The 18317-nt window shown below is 43.4% G+C and overlaps 1 protein-coding gene across 5 annotated transcripts in view; it reads right to left on the bottom strand.

Annotated features, from left to right (window-relative positions):
- The window catches only part of NR1H3 (nuclear receptor subfamily 1 group H member 3), a 58396-nt gene that overhangs the window by 10331 nt on the left and 29748 nt on the right, over positions 1-18317 (bottom strand). For all 5 annotated transcript variants that reach the window (XM_043515801.1, XM_043515802.1, XM_038407306.2 and 2 more), the window contains 5 exons: positions 14194-14435; positions 12728-12994; positions 7524-7731; positions 6997-7177; positions 6467-6566 (listed from right to left, as the gene is read on the bottom strand). In XM_043515801.1, coding sequence (XP_043371736.1) covers positions 6467-6566; positions 6997-7177; positions 7524-7731; positions 12728-12994; positions 14194-14311 — 874 coding nt within the window. In that variant the 5' untranslated portion in view covers positions 14312-14435. The remainder of the gene's footprint in view (positions 1-6466; positions 6567-6996; positions 7178-7523; positions 7732-12727; positions 12995-14193; positions 14436-18317) is intronic.

The following is an 18317-nucleotide window of genomic DNA, read 5'->3' as shown; positions in this document are numbered from 1 at the left end:
AGCAGTGGACAAAGCAGTTGCTGCCAAACAACATTATAAGGGAGCATTGTGTAACTTTAAATGAGCATGTTCCATAATTGATCAGCCCACAAATAACATTAATTGGGATGATGTTAAGTGAGGAGTTGCTGTATTAAGCTTCCGTGGCAATTTCGACAGTGGGATTCCCCACCATATGCAGGGCTGATTGCACAAGCCGCAGCTGTCAGCGGCTGCTCTTAGCCCTGGATGGTCAATAGCAGAAAGTAATGGACCTTATTACTGCAAATTATAATTATCCATTATTTTCTGCAATTTTCACTCCTCCCATGGCTTATCCACAAGTTTGTCCAAAAATTGTGGCTATCATCCTGAAGTTCAAGTAGGGCCTTAAAGATATAGCAGTAGATTCCCTAGACATTCTCAGTGAATGATGATACCTCAGCCCACTCTTGTCTTATTTCACTGAACAAAGTTTATGGAACTGATCCCTCAGGACTCCACAAGGAAATGGGATCAGGGTTGATTAATTTCCCATCACTCCCAAAAGGAATAACTGGAGTTGTTAATAATTCCATCCACACGAGAGTTAGTAATCACAATATGATTAAATTTAACATTGCCAAAGGATGCTGAAGAATTTACCAAAAACTTATCATAGTGCCACTCACTTTTAGAAAGCGAGATTTACAAAATAGAAACTTGAACCAAGTAAGTCAAAACAGGCCCTAAAGCCACAATGAAGAAATTAAAATCCTTAGACTAAGCAGCCACTCAAGTGGCCAAGGTTCAAAGAGGTTATTCCAGCCACTTGGCCTCTGAAAATGGAATCCAACCCAATAAAAGCCAATAGAAAGGAAGAAACTACCATAAGTACATGGAACTGGAGGACTAATATATCTCCTGGCCATCAGGGAAATGATGGGAACACTGCAGTGCCTAAGGTGACTGCAGAGAAACTAGATTTCTCCACATTAGTCTTCACCAAGGAAGGAACCCTTGGATCTACCCTTTTCAAGTAATAAAAATGAGGCACCACTCAAAGACTCGAGGTGTCAAAAATGAACTAGAATAAAATATCAATAGACTAGATGGCAGACTGGGATTAATGCACTAGGCCTAGGTGTGACGTTATTGACGTGAACTGTGACCATATAGATCATGTTGCAGCCAATGTCCTGTAGTGGCTCAAATCTTGTACAAAGGAGGTCAAGTAAGGTGTCTATGAAAAGGTTATGATTTGCTGGTTATGATTATGCTATCTGTATGCATGTATTTTTTTTATTTAAAGTTAAGTATTGGCTCTATGCTGTCTGTATTTCAAACTTGTGCTATACTTCTGGGTGACACCCCAGACAGTTTGGCATCAGCACTGCATAGCCTGCTTGATGGCCCATTAAGGACCATCAGCTATACAACTGACCCATTGAGAGATGGCAGATGCACCTTATGATTCAGCAAGGCATGCAGGGACATGCCAATGGGAGAGAACTCGGAGGCTTTCAAGCCATGTGCTGGGCAGTTTGTGTTTGAAACAAAGGAAGAACAGGCCGCATGGCAAGAGACTATAAAAGGCAGCTGCATCCCCTCTATCTTGTCTTCAGTCTTGCTTCTGACCTCTGGAGGAACTGTGCTTGAAACTGAAGCTCTGAACAAAGGATTAAACGACCCATCCAGGCAGGGATGTTTGTACTTGAATTGATTGATTTAAATCAAACAGAAACTTGACTGATTGTAAATAGCAGTAATCCCAACAAGCCTGAACTAAGACTTTGCAACTGTTGTATGTATTTGATTCCATTTAACCAATTTTAACTGTCATCTATATTTTCCCCCCCCCCCCCATGAATAAACCTTTAGATTCTAAAGGATTGGCAACAGCAGGATTTGTGGGTAACATCTGACTTGCATATTGACCTGGGTCTGGGACTTGGTCCTTTGGGATCAGGAGAACCTCTCTTCTTTACTGGGGTATTGGTTTTCATAATTATTCATCCCCATAAGGAGTGGTGCTGGTGGTGATATTGGGAAACTGGAGTGTCTAAGGGAATTGCTTGTAAGAATTCTAGTTAGCAGTGGGGTAAACCAAAGTCCTCTCTGTTTGGCAAGTTTGGAGTGCAAAGGACCCCCAGCCTTGGGCTGTGACTGCCCTGCTCTAAGCAATTTGTCCTGAATTGATACACTCAGTAGTTGTTCCACCAAAGGCTGCTTTGTTACAGTGGTGTAGTTCCAGCTTGTGGAATTACTTACAGGATCAGAATCTCAGATTTCATTTAAAAAGTTTCAAGCCCTCATGGTTTCAAGCGAAAGCTTGATAACATGCACTGATGCAGCTCATGTCCATCTGACGTTCAAACAGCCTGAAAAAATAAACTCCAGAGGTATGAACTAGAGTTCGAGTGTGTGTACAAAATAGAATGCCAGCTGATGTAACTGACCTCATCTTTCAAATCACCCTTTGTCAAAGTCCCTCACAAGACATTGTAACGGAAATTAACACATCGGCGAAAGGGCAAAGTTTTTGTCATGGCTCAAACTGGCTAAGATACAGAAAACAAAGAATAGGAATAAATAGGTCCTAACAAAGCTAGACAAACACCCAATGGCAGATGACATGCATTGTTGACAAATCCAGGTGGAAATAATTATCTGAACTACTTATACACACTGCTGGATTCACTGTGAAGAGGTCCCATGAAGACCTTTGGCTCAGTGTGCAAAGTCAGAAATAAACAAATGTTTGGATGCATAAGGAATGGAATAGAAGTAATGCTGAAATTATTATAATAGCTTTTTTATAAATCAATGGTACACCCTCACCTAGAATATTAGAATTTCATTCTAGTTCTAAACAAATGTGATCATGTTGGTATAAATAGGGGTACCACCGCAGGCAGGTTGGAGTGAAGTGATGCGGGTGTTTGTTTTTTTTTTTGTTTTTTTTTTTTGCATTTAGCACCAAATGCAAAATAGTGGTCATTCTAACTGTATTTGGCAGAGAGTTCCATTGTTTCAGTCCAGCTCGGATGAAGGTTAGTCTTCCACCAAGCACAAGTTTCATGCTATTTGACGAGGTTTTTGTTCTAGTTGAACATATCTGGTGTGGGGAGGATTGTGGGTCATGGAGGGACAGAGAGAATCTCTCAGGTAACGAGGGCTAATCCCATTCACACAACATTGGAGGAGTGGGGGAAATGAGTTTGTGTGGGGTTTTTTTTCCTAATTTAAATTAAATACAGGGTTTTTTTTTTTTTAAATAAACCTGTAATTGAAACTAAATGTAAAATTGACCAACCTATGGGAAGGCAAGATGTATTGTCTACTAAAATCCTTTAAACTAAATACAAAGCAGTACATATTTGCTACCCAAGTTTTAAAGAAAGTCAGATTACTGAGTTGGTGGTAAGAACCCAGAACCAGAGTTTGTTGAATGCTAAACCAGCTTTTGACAGCAGTAACAACTTCTGCAATATAGAGAATATTTTCTTCACTTCAATTTATTTTGTTAAATGACCAGTTAAAATTCAAAATTTTAAGAAACCAATGGGCAGTTGAAAAAGTAGGAAAGTTTGTTTTTCCTCTTCCAATCTATGAATAAAAACTAGGTGCGAGGATGAAATCTACTAGTTCTAAAATCTGAAGGACTTCGTGACCAGTAATTATTTCAATTCACTAACTACAGATTTAATACTTCCTTTGTTTAGTTTTTAAATGCAGAACATGTTTTGATAAACTTTGATACTTTTCCTTATTTACAGCATGCTTACGGTCATTAAATTTAATAAACTAAATTTAAAATTAGGGGTTTTTTTTGTGTACTTGTAATTGAATTTGAATTTCCATCCAAATAGAGCTTGACACAAATCACAAGTAAAAAAAATTAATAATCACCTAGTAAATAAGAAATGCATCTTGCAACCATTTAAAAATGTAAAAATTAAGAATATGAATAAATGTAACCTATTTATATAATAGGTTTATATAGCTTATAGCAGTAGTTCTCAACCAGGGAGCCCCATGAGCAGGTTTCAGGGGGTCCGCCAAGCAGGACCAGAGTTAGACTTGCTGGGGCCCAGGGCAGAAAGCGAAAGCCCCACTGCATGGGACTGAAGCCTGGGGCCCTGAGCCACACCACCTCAGGCTGAAACATAAGTCTGAGCAACTGGGGCATAGGGCCCTAGGCAATTGCCCTGCTTGCTACCCCTTAATGCCAACCCTAGCTTTTACATGCAGAAAACCAGTTTGTTGTGGCACAGGTGGGCAGAGGAGTTTTTATAGCATGTGGGGAAGGAAGGCTCAGAAAAGAAAAAGGTTGAGAACCCCTAGTTTACAGTGCATCCCTTGGGTTAGCAAGGAAAAACACCAAATTTAATGTAAAGGCTATATTTAGTTGCAAATCAACTTCTTTGGGATAACTACAGTGTGTAACCTGCAAAACATGATTAAAATCTAGTTATTTAAATACAAGGTTTCCTGCTTGCTGATATAAATAATAACCAAAATTGATTTAAATCAATCAACCGGTGCACATAGGGCTTTGAAAATCAGAACATCAGAACTGTTTTATTGGGGTGCCAGTGCAGAGAGTGCATACCAGGGTGATCTGTTCCTGGCAACCTGTATTGCTGAGCATAATCGCTGCTACATTCTGAATTGACTAGAGATTTTTCAGAGCATGCATCTTATTGGTAGATATAAAGGATTGCTATAGTTAAGACCCATGGACAACTGTCTCCAGAACTGAGTCCTACATAATCTTCTAGCCATATGCAAATAAAGGGGTAGTTAGAGGGCATTTGGTGGGGGAGAGATTTGCCACTATAGATATTCAAGCAACAGGACTTCCATTGTAGCCCATAGGAGATGATTCCATTGAGCAATACCTTCTCTGATAGGGGAAAAAGTAGTCTGAATGTCAGGAAAGTTTTCCTAATTTCATTCCATTACTCCTAATTCTAGCCAAAGGTTTGAAATGAGCTACTTGGGAAAACAGGACTAAATAGCAGGCAGCAATCGCCAGGGGAGGAAATTACAGAAGAAGGGCAAGAGTAGAAGTCCTCAATATTGCTTTTAGGGGGTAAATTTAAGGACCATCTTATTCAGAACCCTTCAGGAGCAGGACCTGATTTATTTTATTTTTTTTTTTTTTTTTTTAGTCTGGTCATCATAGAAAACATCATAAAATCCATTTCTGACAGGATGCTGATGATGACCTGTTCACATAGACTCTTAGTGAATCTGCAAGCACTATAGTTTGCCACTGGTAAACTAGCAGGAGTCTCATGGATGAGTCAAATCAAAATCTCCAGAACCAACAGTCTTGGGGAGCACCCCAAGAGCATAAAGGGAATTCTTACTGAAAGGTGAACTTCCACATATGGGCCTCAGCAACAGGCACAAGCTAAGGGCAGATACTCCTGGATACAAAATCAGGGGATGTACAGCTTGAAGCCTGACTCTTCAGAAATGATTAGCACTCTCAGCTCCTATGGGCTTCAAACTGGAGTTATGATGCTCAGCATTTCTGAAATACCCAGCCTTTAGAGTATTTGAAGCCACAGAGTAACGACAGTTTTTTGTAGTACTTTGCACCTCACACAGGTCTCCTAATGTCTCAAACTAAACCATGAGCTACTGCATAAGTTCACTTCACCACCATCACAGTATAGCATCCTAGTGTCACCTCTCTTACAATTCCCAACCTGAGTCATACAACATAGAATGTTCACAACATACTAGCCCTAACCAAGGCCATGCTAACTGTATCTCCCAGCGAGGTCTCCATGAGACACACCAGCCTCACGCTCCAACAACCCAGCACCAGTTTCAGATAATAAGGCAGACCATTACCTTATGTCCCTAGTCCTGTCCCCTTCCCCCATTGCCCCTCACCCACTGCCCCCCTCCCCCCAACCTGGATAATCAGCCCCAGAGAAGATGCTGTGAACAGTTCACTGGCAGGTAAGTAATATTGATTTCCAGCAGTCCAGCACCACACATTAGGTTTCTGAATCTCCAACTCTGCTCAGTGAATCTAGATGCCCTCTATGCAGTGACCATTAACAACAATGCATGCTCTAAACCCCCCTTCTCAAACAGAGTAAGGCAGCTGAAAGCAGCCATATAACTAGAAAGAGCTGAGGAAAAAAAGCCCCTCTCGTTATTCCCTGGAGACAGTGGAGACAGGTGACCCCTGTCTCCTACATTTCCCCAATATGGGCTGGAAGGGGCTAGGAGATCATTAAAGTTCACATCCAAGTTTCCATCCTACAATCTTTGGGGCTAATACCTGAACTGAACTGCAACTGCATATTAAGTGGGAACTGAGGTCCCAGCAGCGCATTACCAGGTTCCTGTTCCCAACCATCTACAACCTCACCTAAACCCTGTACCCGAGTCCAGAAGCCTGCATTGCAAAAAGGCGGGACAGCATGGGACAGAGGGAGAAAGGAAACCTTTCTGGCCGCACCAGCTGGGCTTCAGCTCCCTGCTTTGGCAAAGTCATCCCGATTATAGCTCAGGTCCTTTAGAAAGGTGATGCTTTCAGTCTCAGGATTGTAGCGCCGGGATGTCTCCAACAGCATCACCTAAAACACACAGCCCGGGGGGGAGACACTCAGAGCACTGACTGTGAATCCAGCAAAAATGTTACAGAAGCTACAGCTTGTCCTGGAGTAATCAATGTAGAAAGTCACCTACTCACCACCATCCTGTAGCCCTCTAAATTATAGAGTAAATCCTGACCCATCCTCAGCAGTGCCTTCTGCAGAGATAGGCTGCACCTGGAAGCTCTCCCCAGCCAGCACTCTTGCCCCATTCCTACTGTATCCCCATGCTTGGAGAGGATGGTACTGGAAAAGTGTTTCCATATCTGAGGTTCCTTCCATCTCTCCTCCCCAGGGCAACTGCTCAAACCTGGTCCAGTATAAGCCAAAGGAGGAGAAAATCCAATCCACCCACCTACCAGAGAACCATGCTTCTGGTATGGTGTCAATGGTGATGTGGCTGGATTCTTACCTCTATGGTGGATGTCTTCAGCAGAGCAATCTGATCTTCCCTGGTGAGCTCCAGGAAGCCAGGCAGCTGTTTGGCAAAGTCCACAATCTCTTGCACAGAGATGATTGCAAGCTCAGTGAAATGAGCAAAACGCTGCTGCCGTGCCTCACGGTTATGAGGGTCTGGAGCTTGAGGCCATGGCTGGGAGACAAGAGACGCAAAGGGCGAGAGGGGACAGTGAAAGAAAGGAATAAAGAAAATAATCCCCCAACCCCTACCTTGACAGCCCCATCATACAATAAGCGCATGCCCCCATCCCTGTGACACCCCTAAATTTAGCAATTAACCCCCCCATCCCTCACACTTCCCCACCCTTAGCACATGTTCCCTGCCCTGTGCCACTCCTCTGTAAACGTAATCCATGGCCCCCAGGTCGTGCCCCCTACACTCAGAGCAGAGCCCTCTGTGCTGCACCCCTATACTTAGCACATGGACCCCAGCCTCCCCTTTCCCTGTATATTTGGAGTCTGCCCTTTGAGCCTATACCAGTCACTTTGAGCCTGTCTGTGAATGAGCGCTGGTTACACTGCTGCTGAGCTGCCACAAGCTTTTCTATCATGCCTAACTGCTCGGGTGTCAGTTTATAGAGGGTATTAGGCGGAGATGGGGGGTTTGGGCGCACAACCACTGTCCGAGCCTGATCATCCTCCTGTTTCTTGAGCTTCTTCAGCCGGATCTGCTCTTCGGACAAAACACCTAAAAGGGGGAGACGGAAGAGGCTGCAGTGAGAGAGCAAGCAGTGACGCCAGAATCAAGAGGCACACAATGGACTCAACTGCCAGATACAGGGAAACACAGTGAACACACCCGGGGCAAAGATGACAGCTGCTTTTCTGTGCCAGAATGCACCCCCTGAATGCACCCAGAATTCACACCCTACACGCAACTTTGTACAAAATATGCCTTGTAAGGTATCCTTTGAAAACTAATAACTTGCTTCTCAATATTCTCATGGTGAAATGTAGGTAGCAAAATTATATATAAAGTTATGATTTCCCCCAAATGTTGTTGGTGGCATATGTTCAATCCCACATAGCCCAGATTAGGCAGAACTGGTCAAGCAGGTCTTAAACAAAGAAATGTGTGTTTACCTCAGTTTACATAAAAGGTGTAAACAGGATCCTCAGACAGCAAGAGGGGAAGACAGGAGACAAGGAAAATCTGCATTTCAGCAAACAGAGGTGAGAAGTAACAACATGCAACCTCTTTCACCCCCAGACACCATGTTGCCAGCCTTTTCCTGTTTGAATGAATGTTAACTATGGATAACCCTCAGGAAAATGCACTTCAAAGGGTACTGAACTATAAAAGTGAGAGGCAAAAACACCCAAGTTATTTCCCCCCGTCCATCTCTCTTTTCCATCTAAGAAGACAAAGGAAACAGCGTATGGATTTTGGGACCAACTCTGGGCCTGAGGGTTTGATCAGCAACATACTGAAAACATGTGGTAAGGGACTTCACCTTGAACCAAGTCTCATTTGTTAAGTTTAGAAAGTGTTTATCTTTATTTTTCTTGTAACCATTTTTTACTTCAATGCTTCATTACCTTGTACTCACTTAAAATCTCTTTCTTTGTAGCTGAATGAACTTGTTTTATTCTTTAAAACTAATCCAGAGTAGTGAATTGTTTGGGTAACTCCATTTAAGGATGCAGATGTTGATTCCCTTACAGAGGCAATGGACCTAATATATCTGGACTATCCAGGAGAGGGTCGGTCAGTACAGAACACACACTTTTGGGGGGAAACCTGTGACTGGGAATGTGTTGGGGTCACCCTGCAAGTATTAACAAAGGCTGCTGGAAGCCAGAGTGCAGCTGGTGTTTGCTGACAGACTACTGGAGTCGGAGCTGCTGGACCAGCGCTATGGCTACTCAGAATATGACCTGCATGCTGTTTTGTGAGGAGTCCAATTTGGAAGCTACAGCACCAAAGCATTGTGAGGCACCCCAGATTGCAGGGCAAGTGGTGACACAGATTCTCACTAGTCCGGACTGCACCCTAAAATATCATACATGCAATCATAGGACTGGAAGGGACTTTGAGAGGTCATCTGGTCCAGTCCCCTGTACTCAAGGCAGGACTAAGTATTATCTAGACCATCCCTGACAGGTGTTTGGAGATTTTTAAGAGCAGGTTAGACAATGGCAGAAATTCCACAACTTCCCTAGGCAATTTATTCCAGTGTTTAACCACCCTAACAGGAAACTTTTTCCTAATGCCCAATCTAAACCAACCTTGCTGCAATTTAAGCCCATTGCTTCTTGTCCTATCCTAACAAGAATAATTTTCTCCCTCCTCCTTATATCCTTTTATGTACTTAAACTGTTATGTTCCCTCTCAGTCCTCTCTTTGCCAGATTAAACAAACTATTTTTTTCAATCCTCCCTCATAGGTCATGTTTTCTAGACCTTTAATCATTTTTGTTGCTCTTCTCTGGACTTTCTCCAATTTATCCACATCTTTCCTGAAATGTGGCATCCAGAACTGGACACAATACTCCATCTGAGGCCTAATCAGCCTGGAGTAGAATAGAAGAATTACTTCTTGTCTTCCTTACAACACTCCTGCTGATACATCCCAGAATGATGTTTGCTTTTTTTTTTTTTTCTACAATGTTACACTATTGACTCACATTTTGCTTCTGATCCACTATGACCCTCAATTCCCCTTCTGCAGTATTCCTTCCTAGGCAGTCATTTCCTATTTTGTATGTGTGCAACTAATTGCTCCTTCCTAAGCGGAGTACTTTCCATTTGTCCTTACTGAATTTTATCCTATTTACCTCAGACCATTTCTCCAGTTTGTCCATATCATTTTCAATTTTCAAAGATTCATAGATACTAAGGTCAGAAGGGACCATTCTGATCATCTAGTCAGACCTGCTGCACAGCACAGGCCACAGAATCTAATTTTAATCCTATTCTCCAAAGCACCTGCAACCCCATCTTGGTATCGTCCACAAACTTTATAAGTGTACTCTCTATGCCATTATCTAAATCGTTGATGAAGATATTGAACAGAACCAGACCCAGAACTGATCCCTGTGGGACCCCATTCGTTATGCCCTTCCAGCTTGACTGTGAATCATTGTTAACTACTCTCTAGGAACAGTTTTCCACCAGTTCTGCACCCACCTCATAATAACTCCATCTAGGTTGTATTTCCCTAATTTGTTTATGAGACGGTCATGCGAGATAGTATCAAAAGCCTTGTTCTAAAGTCAAGAAATACTGCATCTACGGCTTTCCCCCATCCATAAGGCTTGTTACCCTGTCAAAGAAAGCTATTAGATTGGTTTGACACAATCTGTTCTTGACAAATCCATGCTGATTGTTACTTATCACTTTATTATCTTCTGGATGTTTGCAAACTGATTGCCTAATTATTTGCTCCATTATCTTTCCAGGTACAGAAATTATGCTGACTGGTCTATAATTCCCAGGTTGTCCTTGTTCCCATTTTTATAGATGGGCACTATATTTGCCCTTTTCTATCTCTCCTGTTTTCCATGACTTTTTTGAAGATTATCACTAATGGCTCAGACCTCTCCTCAGTAAGTTCCTTGAGGATTCTAGGATGTATTTCATCAGGCCCTGTGACCTGAAGACGTCTAACTTGTCTAAATAATTTTTAACTTGTTCTTTCCCTATTTTAGCCTCTGATCCTATCTCATTTTCACTGGCATTTACTATGTTATCTAATCACTAATCCAATCTAATCCAATCACTACTAAACTTTTTAGTGAAAACTGAATCAAAAATATAATTTAGCACATCTGCCATTTCCACATTTTCTATTATTGTTATCATTCCCGCATTGACTAATGGGTCTACCCTGTTCTTGATCTTTATGTTGCTTCTAATGTATTTGTAGTCTGTTTTCTTGTTACCCTTTATTAGGATGACCAGCCAGCAAATGTGAAAAATTGGGACGGGGTGGGGGATAATAGGAGCCCATATAAGAAAAACACCCAAAAATCAGGACTGTCCCTATAAAATCGGGACATCTGGTCACCCTACCCTTTATGTCTCTAGCTAGTTTAATCTCCATTTTGTGCCTTGGCCTTTCTAATTTTGTCCTTATATACTTGTGGTATTTCTTTATATTCATCCTTTGTAATTTGACCTAGTTTTTGAGTTTCAGATCACTGAAGATCTCCTGGTTAAGCCAAGGTGATCTCTTGCCATACTTCCATCTTTCCTACGCAGTGGGATAGTTTGCTCTTGTGCCCTTTAATAATGTCTCTTTGAAAAATCTTGACCCTTAGACTTCCTTTCCATGGGATCTTACTTACCAACTCCCTAAGTTTGCTAATAGGTATATTTTAACGTACGTGATAAGGTCGTAGGTGATGGTAGAAAACATTCATTTGTACCAGTTTTGGTTTGTTCCACTGCTTATTTCTTATAGTTCTGTCCTGCCAAAGGATCCATGCATTCATCATGAAGGACAGGGCCTATGCCTTGCTACACCTTTGCACAATCCATGCAGATGCCATGGCAGGGGATCACCAGCTTCCCCATGAGCTACTGTCCAATATATTCTGGAATCCATTACTACAAGCACTATCCTACTGGGTGGTTGTGCATTTGGGGATGGGGATGCTGGATTTTATTATTGCTTTTTCTTGTTTTGAATTTGTTTTATAAGTAGTTTGTATCTGTGTTTCCCTAAAGAATCCAGAGACAGGAGTGGAATGGCCCAAGTTTGGCAGCACAGTGCAGATGATGGAAGGAGATTCACCCTAGTTATTTCTCACAACACAACAACAAGTAAGTGTTGAACCACTAGGAGGCCATCTGGGATTTACTTGCAGAATGTGAGTGAGATGTGGGGACAGGAGTAGTTTTGCTGTGTCCCTTCTCCTGCTCACAGAGAAGTACGAGTGATGGTGTTGAGGCAGAATCCAAATGGCTACACCCAATCCCCAATGCAGTATATACATTGATTTAGAGCATGGCTGTGTGCTATGGTTCACTGTGTATCCTTTTTCACTGCTCTGGGCTTTGAGGTGTGGGGAAGGAGGAAACTAGACAAGCCGAGTACCAACTGAGTTTCTCTTGAGCCTACATGTCCTACAAGGTGGCTTGACATGTGACAGAGCTAGTTCTCTAAGCTGTCACTGAAAGGTGGGCAGGAGCACTGAGTGACTGTAGCAGGTAGACTGAGCTCCCTGTCTACACTAGCACTGCAACAGAGCAGAGCAACCCAGTGTAGGAAATAAAATTGAGTGCCAAAACTGGGCATGTGTAAGTGCAGTTGCAATGGTGTGGCAATATTTGTGCACTTGTTACAGCTTGTGTGTGTGGATGCAAAGCGTGTGACAAGCATGGCAAGTGCTTGCAATAATGCTGACTATGCAGACAGCATAATGACACTTCACACACTCAGAATCACAAGGCAGTCAGCTTGCCAAGAACTTCATTGGTGTGTGGGCAGCTGTGTCTCTGAAGGTTATTTTTAAATTGTTTCAGAGTAAACAGTCCCCTTTCCCAGCCACATAGATACTAGGCAGCATGGCCACTATATGCACTGGCAGCATCAATATCTCCACTAACAGCCTCACCGCTGTGGCATAGTCCACAATGACTCTACATCCCCACAAGTGCTTCTGCACCCATGCTGCTCCTGCATGCCCCCCTCCCTTGCACCCACACTGCTCCAACATGCCTCCCTCCCCTGCACTCACACTGCTCCCGCATGCCTGCCTCCTGGCACTTGCGCAGCCGGCACTCCTGGCACTTGCGGCGCATGTACATGTCCATCTCACACTTGCCACCATTCTTGCAGACATACTGGGCACCCTTGATGACGCTGCGGCGGAAGAAGCCCTTACAGCCCTCGCAACTCAGCACATTGTAGTGGAAGCCTGAGGCCTTGTCCCCACATACACTGCACACTTCATTCCCCAGCATCTTGGGGGCTGGACCCTTCTTCCGCTTCAGGGGTAGATGTTCTACAGAGATGGACAAAGAGGAAGGATAAGATAAGTGGAGGCTGTGAATAGGTCAGGATATCCAGTTCCCTAGAAAAGCCAGAGCCCTAGCGCAAAACCACTCCCACCCATGGCGGCATAGATACATCCTGAGGATTAGAGTCAGTTTCAGCCCAGATCTCTCTCACTATCCATCTGGATGAGAACTCCTTCTCTTACCTAGAGCTACTAGAAATGTCAACTGCTGCCCAAACCTGAGCACAACATTGTTCCCATTTTTATCCCAAGGTTCAGACTTTTGGGGGATGGGAATGGGGAGAGGCAGCCCTTGCTGCTTCCAGCCCCAAGAGTTAGATGTGTTCAAACTAGATACCCTTTGCACTTTCACCTCTCTGTTAGTCTGACAAGGTTGGAGTGACCTTCAGTGGTATATGAAAGAGCTGCAAAAAGGAGAAGTCCAAATCTAAAGCCAAATCCCAAACTGCACAGAAAATCTATTTTTTCAAAATTGTCTCCGGTGCTCTCACTTTCACTCAGCACCCTCTCCCCCGCCCCCCCGAGGCAACAATGGGCAACGCTATATAGAGGTGTTTGCAGAGCAAGACTTCAGCACCGCATTACCTCAGTGGCACTCATACCCCATGGAGAGGATATTGAAATATGGCTCAGCAGCCCAAGAGTCACAGGAAAAGAGAGGCTGAAATGAGAGTGTTACGGAAAACGCAGACTAAATCAGACAACACCCATGAAGGGAAGCCTTGGAGAACCAGCCAAGAGGGCAAATATTGCAGAAGTGGGGTCCACATGGCACTAATTCAACTAATCCTTGGATTCCTGAAGCGTGCTCTTCTTCTCCCTCCTGCATATACTGCCCATGCAAGAACCCTTGCATCCTCTCCTAAATTCCAAGATCTCCCATGACTGACAGAAGTCCATCTTTTTTATTCCCTGGGGGCTCAGCTACTAGACAGGGGACAACATCACACGCACATATACACACAAAGCCAGTACATTACAGCACACCTGTTGTCACCATTTACATCCTGGAGAACCCCATCGTTCCCCCCACCAACTGACAACTCTTCTTCTATTACCTTATCCCATCAAGTGCCCTGCATGTAATGGATCAAACCCTAGGATTTTGCTAAGCAGGCATTATGTATGTGATTCAGTGAGCACACCGCCTTCGCAGTGTGTGGATGTCACAAGGACTGCCTTACCTGCATGCTCGGGGGGGATCTCCGAGCCATGGAAGAGTGAAAAACCTTCCTCCTCCATTTCAAATACACTTGCCACCCTTTTCCCATGATCCTGTGCAGCAAGCTGTGTGGGACCCATGGGGTACACTGGTGAGACTCACTATCATTTCATCTCTGTAGCATGGTTACCGCTGTGTGTAAGGCTGCAGAAGTCTTCAAAGCTGTTAGGTTCTCTCTGCTGTTTAAAAACTGACTGGAGATGCCTGTGGAGAAAAACAGACGCATAAGAGGAAAGAATTTAATTACAGGGGCTACCAATCCAGCTATACTTTGAGGCCTTGCTCCATCATTCATACAAAGAGATGATCAGCCTTGTTGTTTATGTTTATTTCCTTAAAACCCTATATGAATGTGATGAAAGTTACAAGATTTAGCAGATCCTGGAGAATGAATCCTCTGTTTATCCCCAGAATATCTACCACTGCAGGACAAGCTTTCTCTATCACACACATCACCACTGAACCTCAGCCCTGACCTGCAGGGATATCCCCAAGTCTGTGAGAGGGATATTCCAATCTCCACATCCTTTGTCCTGTGTTGAACCTGCCAGTAAGGTGTTGCTAATCAGTGCCAGCAATGATGGATTTTGTGATGTGCCTTGAGGAGCTCACATTATAAAGAATGTAAGGTCTTTACAATTATACCACAAGAAAATCTTCATTGTGATACTAACAGTTGCTCTGTGCTGTGCTCAGGATCAATGTCATTTAAAGGAATGGCTCTCAACCTTTTGTACCCCTTGCAGGAGTCTGATTTGTCTTGTGTACCCAAGTTTCACCTCACTTAAAAACTACTTGCTTACAAAATCAGACATAAAAATACAAAAAAGTGTCACAGCCCACTGACTGAAAAATTGTTTACTTTCTAATTTTTACCATATCCTTATCGTAAATCAATTGGAATATAAATATTGTTCTTACATTTCAGTATATAGAGCAATAGAAACAAGGCATCATCTGTATGAAATTTTAGTTTGTACTGACTTCACTAGTACTTCTTAGGTAGCCTGTTGTAAAACTAGACAAGTTGATGTGCCCGCTGGAAGACCTCTGTGCACCCCTAGAGGTACAAGTACCCTGGCTGAGAACCACTGATTTAGAGCACAGGTACAAACTATAGCAAGAGATAAAACTCCTACATCAGATCTATGGAAAATGGCTATAATCCTTCTTCAGGCAAATGCATTCACCGTCAAAGATGCCATCTGAAGGACTTCCCTCGCAGACTCCTGGGAAACACAAAGTCCACATCCATTGTTTAAGTCCACTACAGGAGCAGAACATCAGTCTACAGCCATATTGAGAAAAAGACCTAGTCAAATTCCTCAAAGGCTCTCATTTATACAAAGAGTTGGATCAGTTTAACTAGACTAAGTTTAAATCAGTCTAGTTAAACCAGTGCAAACTCCTAATGTAGACCTACCTAAACTGGTTTAATATTAATTTATCAGTTTAGCTTAATTCAGCAATTTACCAATGCAAGCTTAAGGGTTACAGCAGTTTAAGTCCATCTACATTAAGGGTTTGTACCAATCTGACTGGACAGATTTAAAATCTATCTATTTAGTTCAACTAATGCAACTTTTCAAGTATAGACAATCCAAAGATTACTGCAGTGTCCCCAGTGGAACCAACAAGCATAAATTGAGACATACAGTTGAGTCTGCTGGACCCCTGCCTGGTTCCATTATATTCTGCCAGATAACAGATACAGGAGGTTTAATGCCCACAGGCCATATTAAAACGTGATCTGTGTAGACAACACCTTAGCCTTGATAGGGACAATAGAAGGAGTAGAGTCCCTCTCCTTTGGTGCACATATTCATTAGTCCCTGAGCGACTGGAGAAATAGATACTCCAGCAGAAATACAATGGCAGCAAAAAGGAAACCCATGAACTGGCAGAAAGAATAAAAAATCCCCACTTGCAGGATAGTGAGCTAATGTATCTGGGTTTGGTGAAATGCAAGAAGGCTCCCAGTGCCTTTATGCCCAAAGGCACAAAGTGGATAGTTACAGCAGGCTTGAAAACCACTCCAATGTAAATGCTGTAGTGACAGAAGTCCTCTGGGATGGGATCTGGAGATGAATAAACCCTACAACCTACTGTTTGTTCTTACTCCCACATTTGCTCCACATTGGCACAGCTGTGAGCAGCATGTCCAGGCATGTTTGGGTGTGACAGGCAGAGAGCTGAGTATACTTGCCCTGAGGGTAGATTCTGCTGAGCACACCGTTGTTCATGAATTTAAAATAATGGGAAAGATTCATTCAAAAAATATTAATTATTTTAAAGAATTACCCTATAGACTACAGCAGTTCTGTGAATATTACTAGAGGAAGGGGCCAGTTCTGCAACTGAAGAACTGAATGACTGCTTGGGCTCCTGTTACTTTCGATGATTAAGCATCCCAGTCAGCCAGCCTATGTATACTAGGAAATTGGGAAGAAGACCAGATACCCAGAACCAAAGAGGAGGACAGGGATATCTGCCTGGTGAGATTTCCAAAGTGACATGTCTTCAATGTGCAAACAGGACCAACATATATAACAAGAGTGGAACTAGCTGATAGCTGTGTATTTTGAGCCCAAAGAGAAGTTTCTGACAGAAGAGACAACGCTCCCTGTCTGTGCATGAGTAGTCTGCAGTTATCCATAGGAAGGGGGAGCAGAGAATGCCTAACTTTCCCAGTGTAGGGAGACCGGGGACAGCTGGGAGCAGAGATACTCCAGAGAAGCCTTCCCCAAAGCACTGCATTTTCCTTTTACATGAATCCATTAGCAGCTTCAAGCTGATGTGTTTGACGTAAATGCAAGCCATAACATCTGTGTACTGGGTGGGGAGACTGAGTCAGCAGGACCTTCCAGGGCAGCTTGGGTGGCTATAGCAGAGCAGCCCTGGCAGTGGACTATCAGAGGTGACAGGGAGAGGGGAAGCCTGTGCAACAGAGTAATGGGGGCTGATTTTCATTTTCAGTTTTTTTAAAGTATCTTTTCTAATTCCCCACTCTCTCCCTCTCTGTCATTAGGCTGGAATCTCTGTATGCTCACCCTGAACACAAATAAATTATTGTCTTCATGCTATGAAACCAAGTCAAGCATCCCCATTCCATGCACTAACAGTAGGTCAGAGTCAGAGAGATGGCTACTTGCCTCCCACCTTAACACAAGTCTAGGCAAATCCTACCGAAAGCTGGACTTCTACTCACCCTACAAGTCACCAGGAGATGTCACAGGAAGCAATATAAAGATTTAGGGCTAAGTTTCCAAAGGGTTGATGTTCCACCTCCCTTTTGTACCAGCAATCGGATAGTTAAGAATTTTAAGTGCCCAGATTTGCACCTAAAATTAAATTACAGATGTAAAACAGTGATACTAATTGTACCTGCAAAAGGAAAACTTAACCTTCCTGATACAGCCTGCTGTGCTGCCCCACCTGTTGGTCCCAATTCCTGGTGCCAGCTCTGAAAACCAGAGCTGGCAAAATGATAAAACAGGGCAACCTCTCACTCCCAAATGCAGCATCTGGAACAGAGAACTCCAATGAGTGCAGTCTCCAATGAGGAAGTCAATCTAGGTGAAAGGCTGGGGGAAGCAGTTCTCCCACAAACTGTCATTCATGTCTCAGATCAAGGCGCCAAGCACTTCCGACATGTGCTGGCACCAGCTTCTTCCCCCTCCCTTCCCCCCACCCCTCCTGGAGACAGCTGAACAACTCAGAGACCGAAAGTCCCAAGTTCAGCATTTTGGTAACCCTTGTGTTTCAAACTGTAGGCAAAGTACCCATAAACTTTCATGATACAAGCCACAGCATTCAGCCTTGTCCCCTGCAGTAAGTGCTCCCACCCTCATACCCACAGAACCCCTGCAGCCAGCATTCCCACTCCCACGGCCAGGGCTCCACTCCTGTCCCACAGAGAAACTCTCTATACAGCCAGGGCTTTTATCTGTTCCTCCACAGGGACTAACCCCCACAGCCTGAGCTCCCACCCCATGGCAACAGTCCCATTCCAATTCCCAAGAGAACTTCCCCTCCATTCATTCTGGAAATCTTCCATCCGATCAGTAATCAACAGTCACAGCTGCC

Source organism: Dermochelys coriacea, chromosome 6 (genome assembly GCF_009764565.3).
Source record: "Dermochelys coriacea isolate rDerCor1 chromosome 6, rDerCor1.pri.v4, whole genome shotgun sequence".
In the NCBI taxonomy this organism is placed as follows: domain Eukaryota; kingdom Metazoa; phylum Chordata; order Testudines; family Dermochelyidae; genus Dermochelys; species Dermochelys coriacea.
Note: the sequence above shows the minus strand (reverse complement) of the source record. Positions and strands in the feature narration are given on the sequence as shown.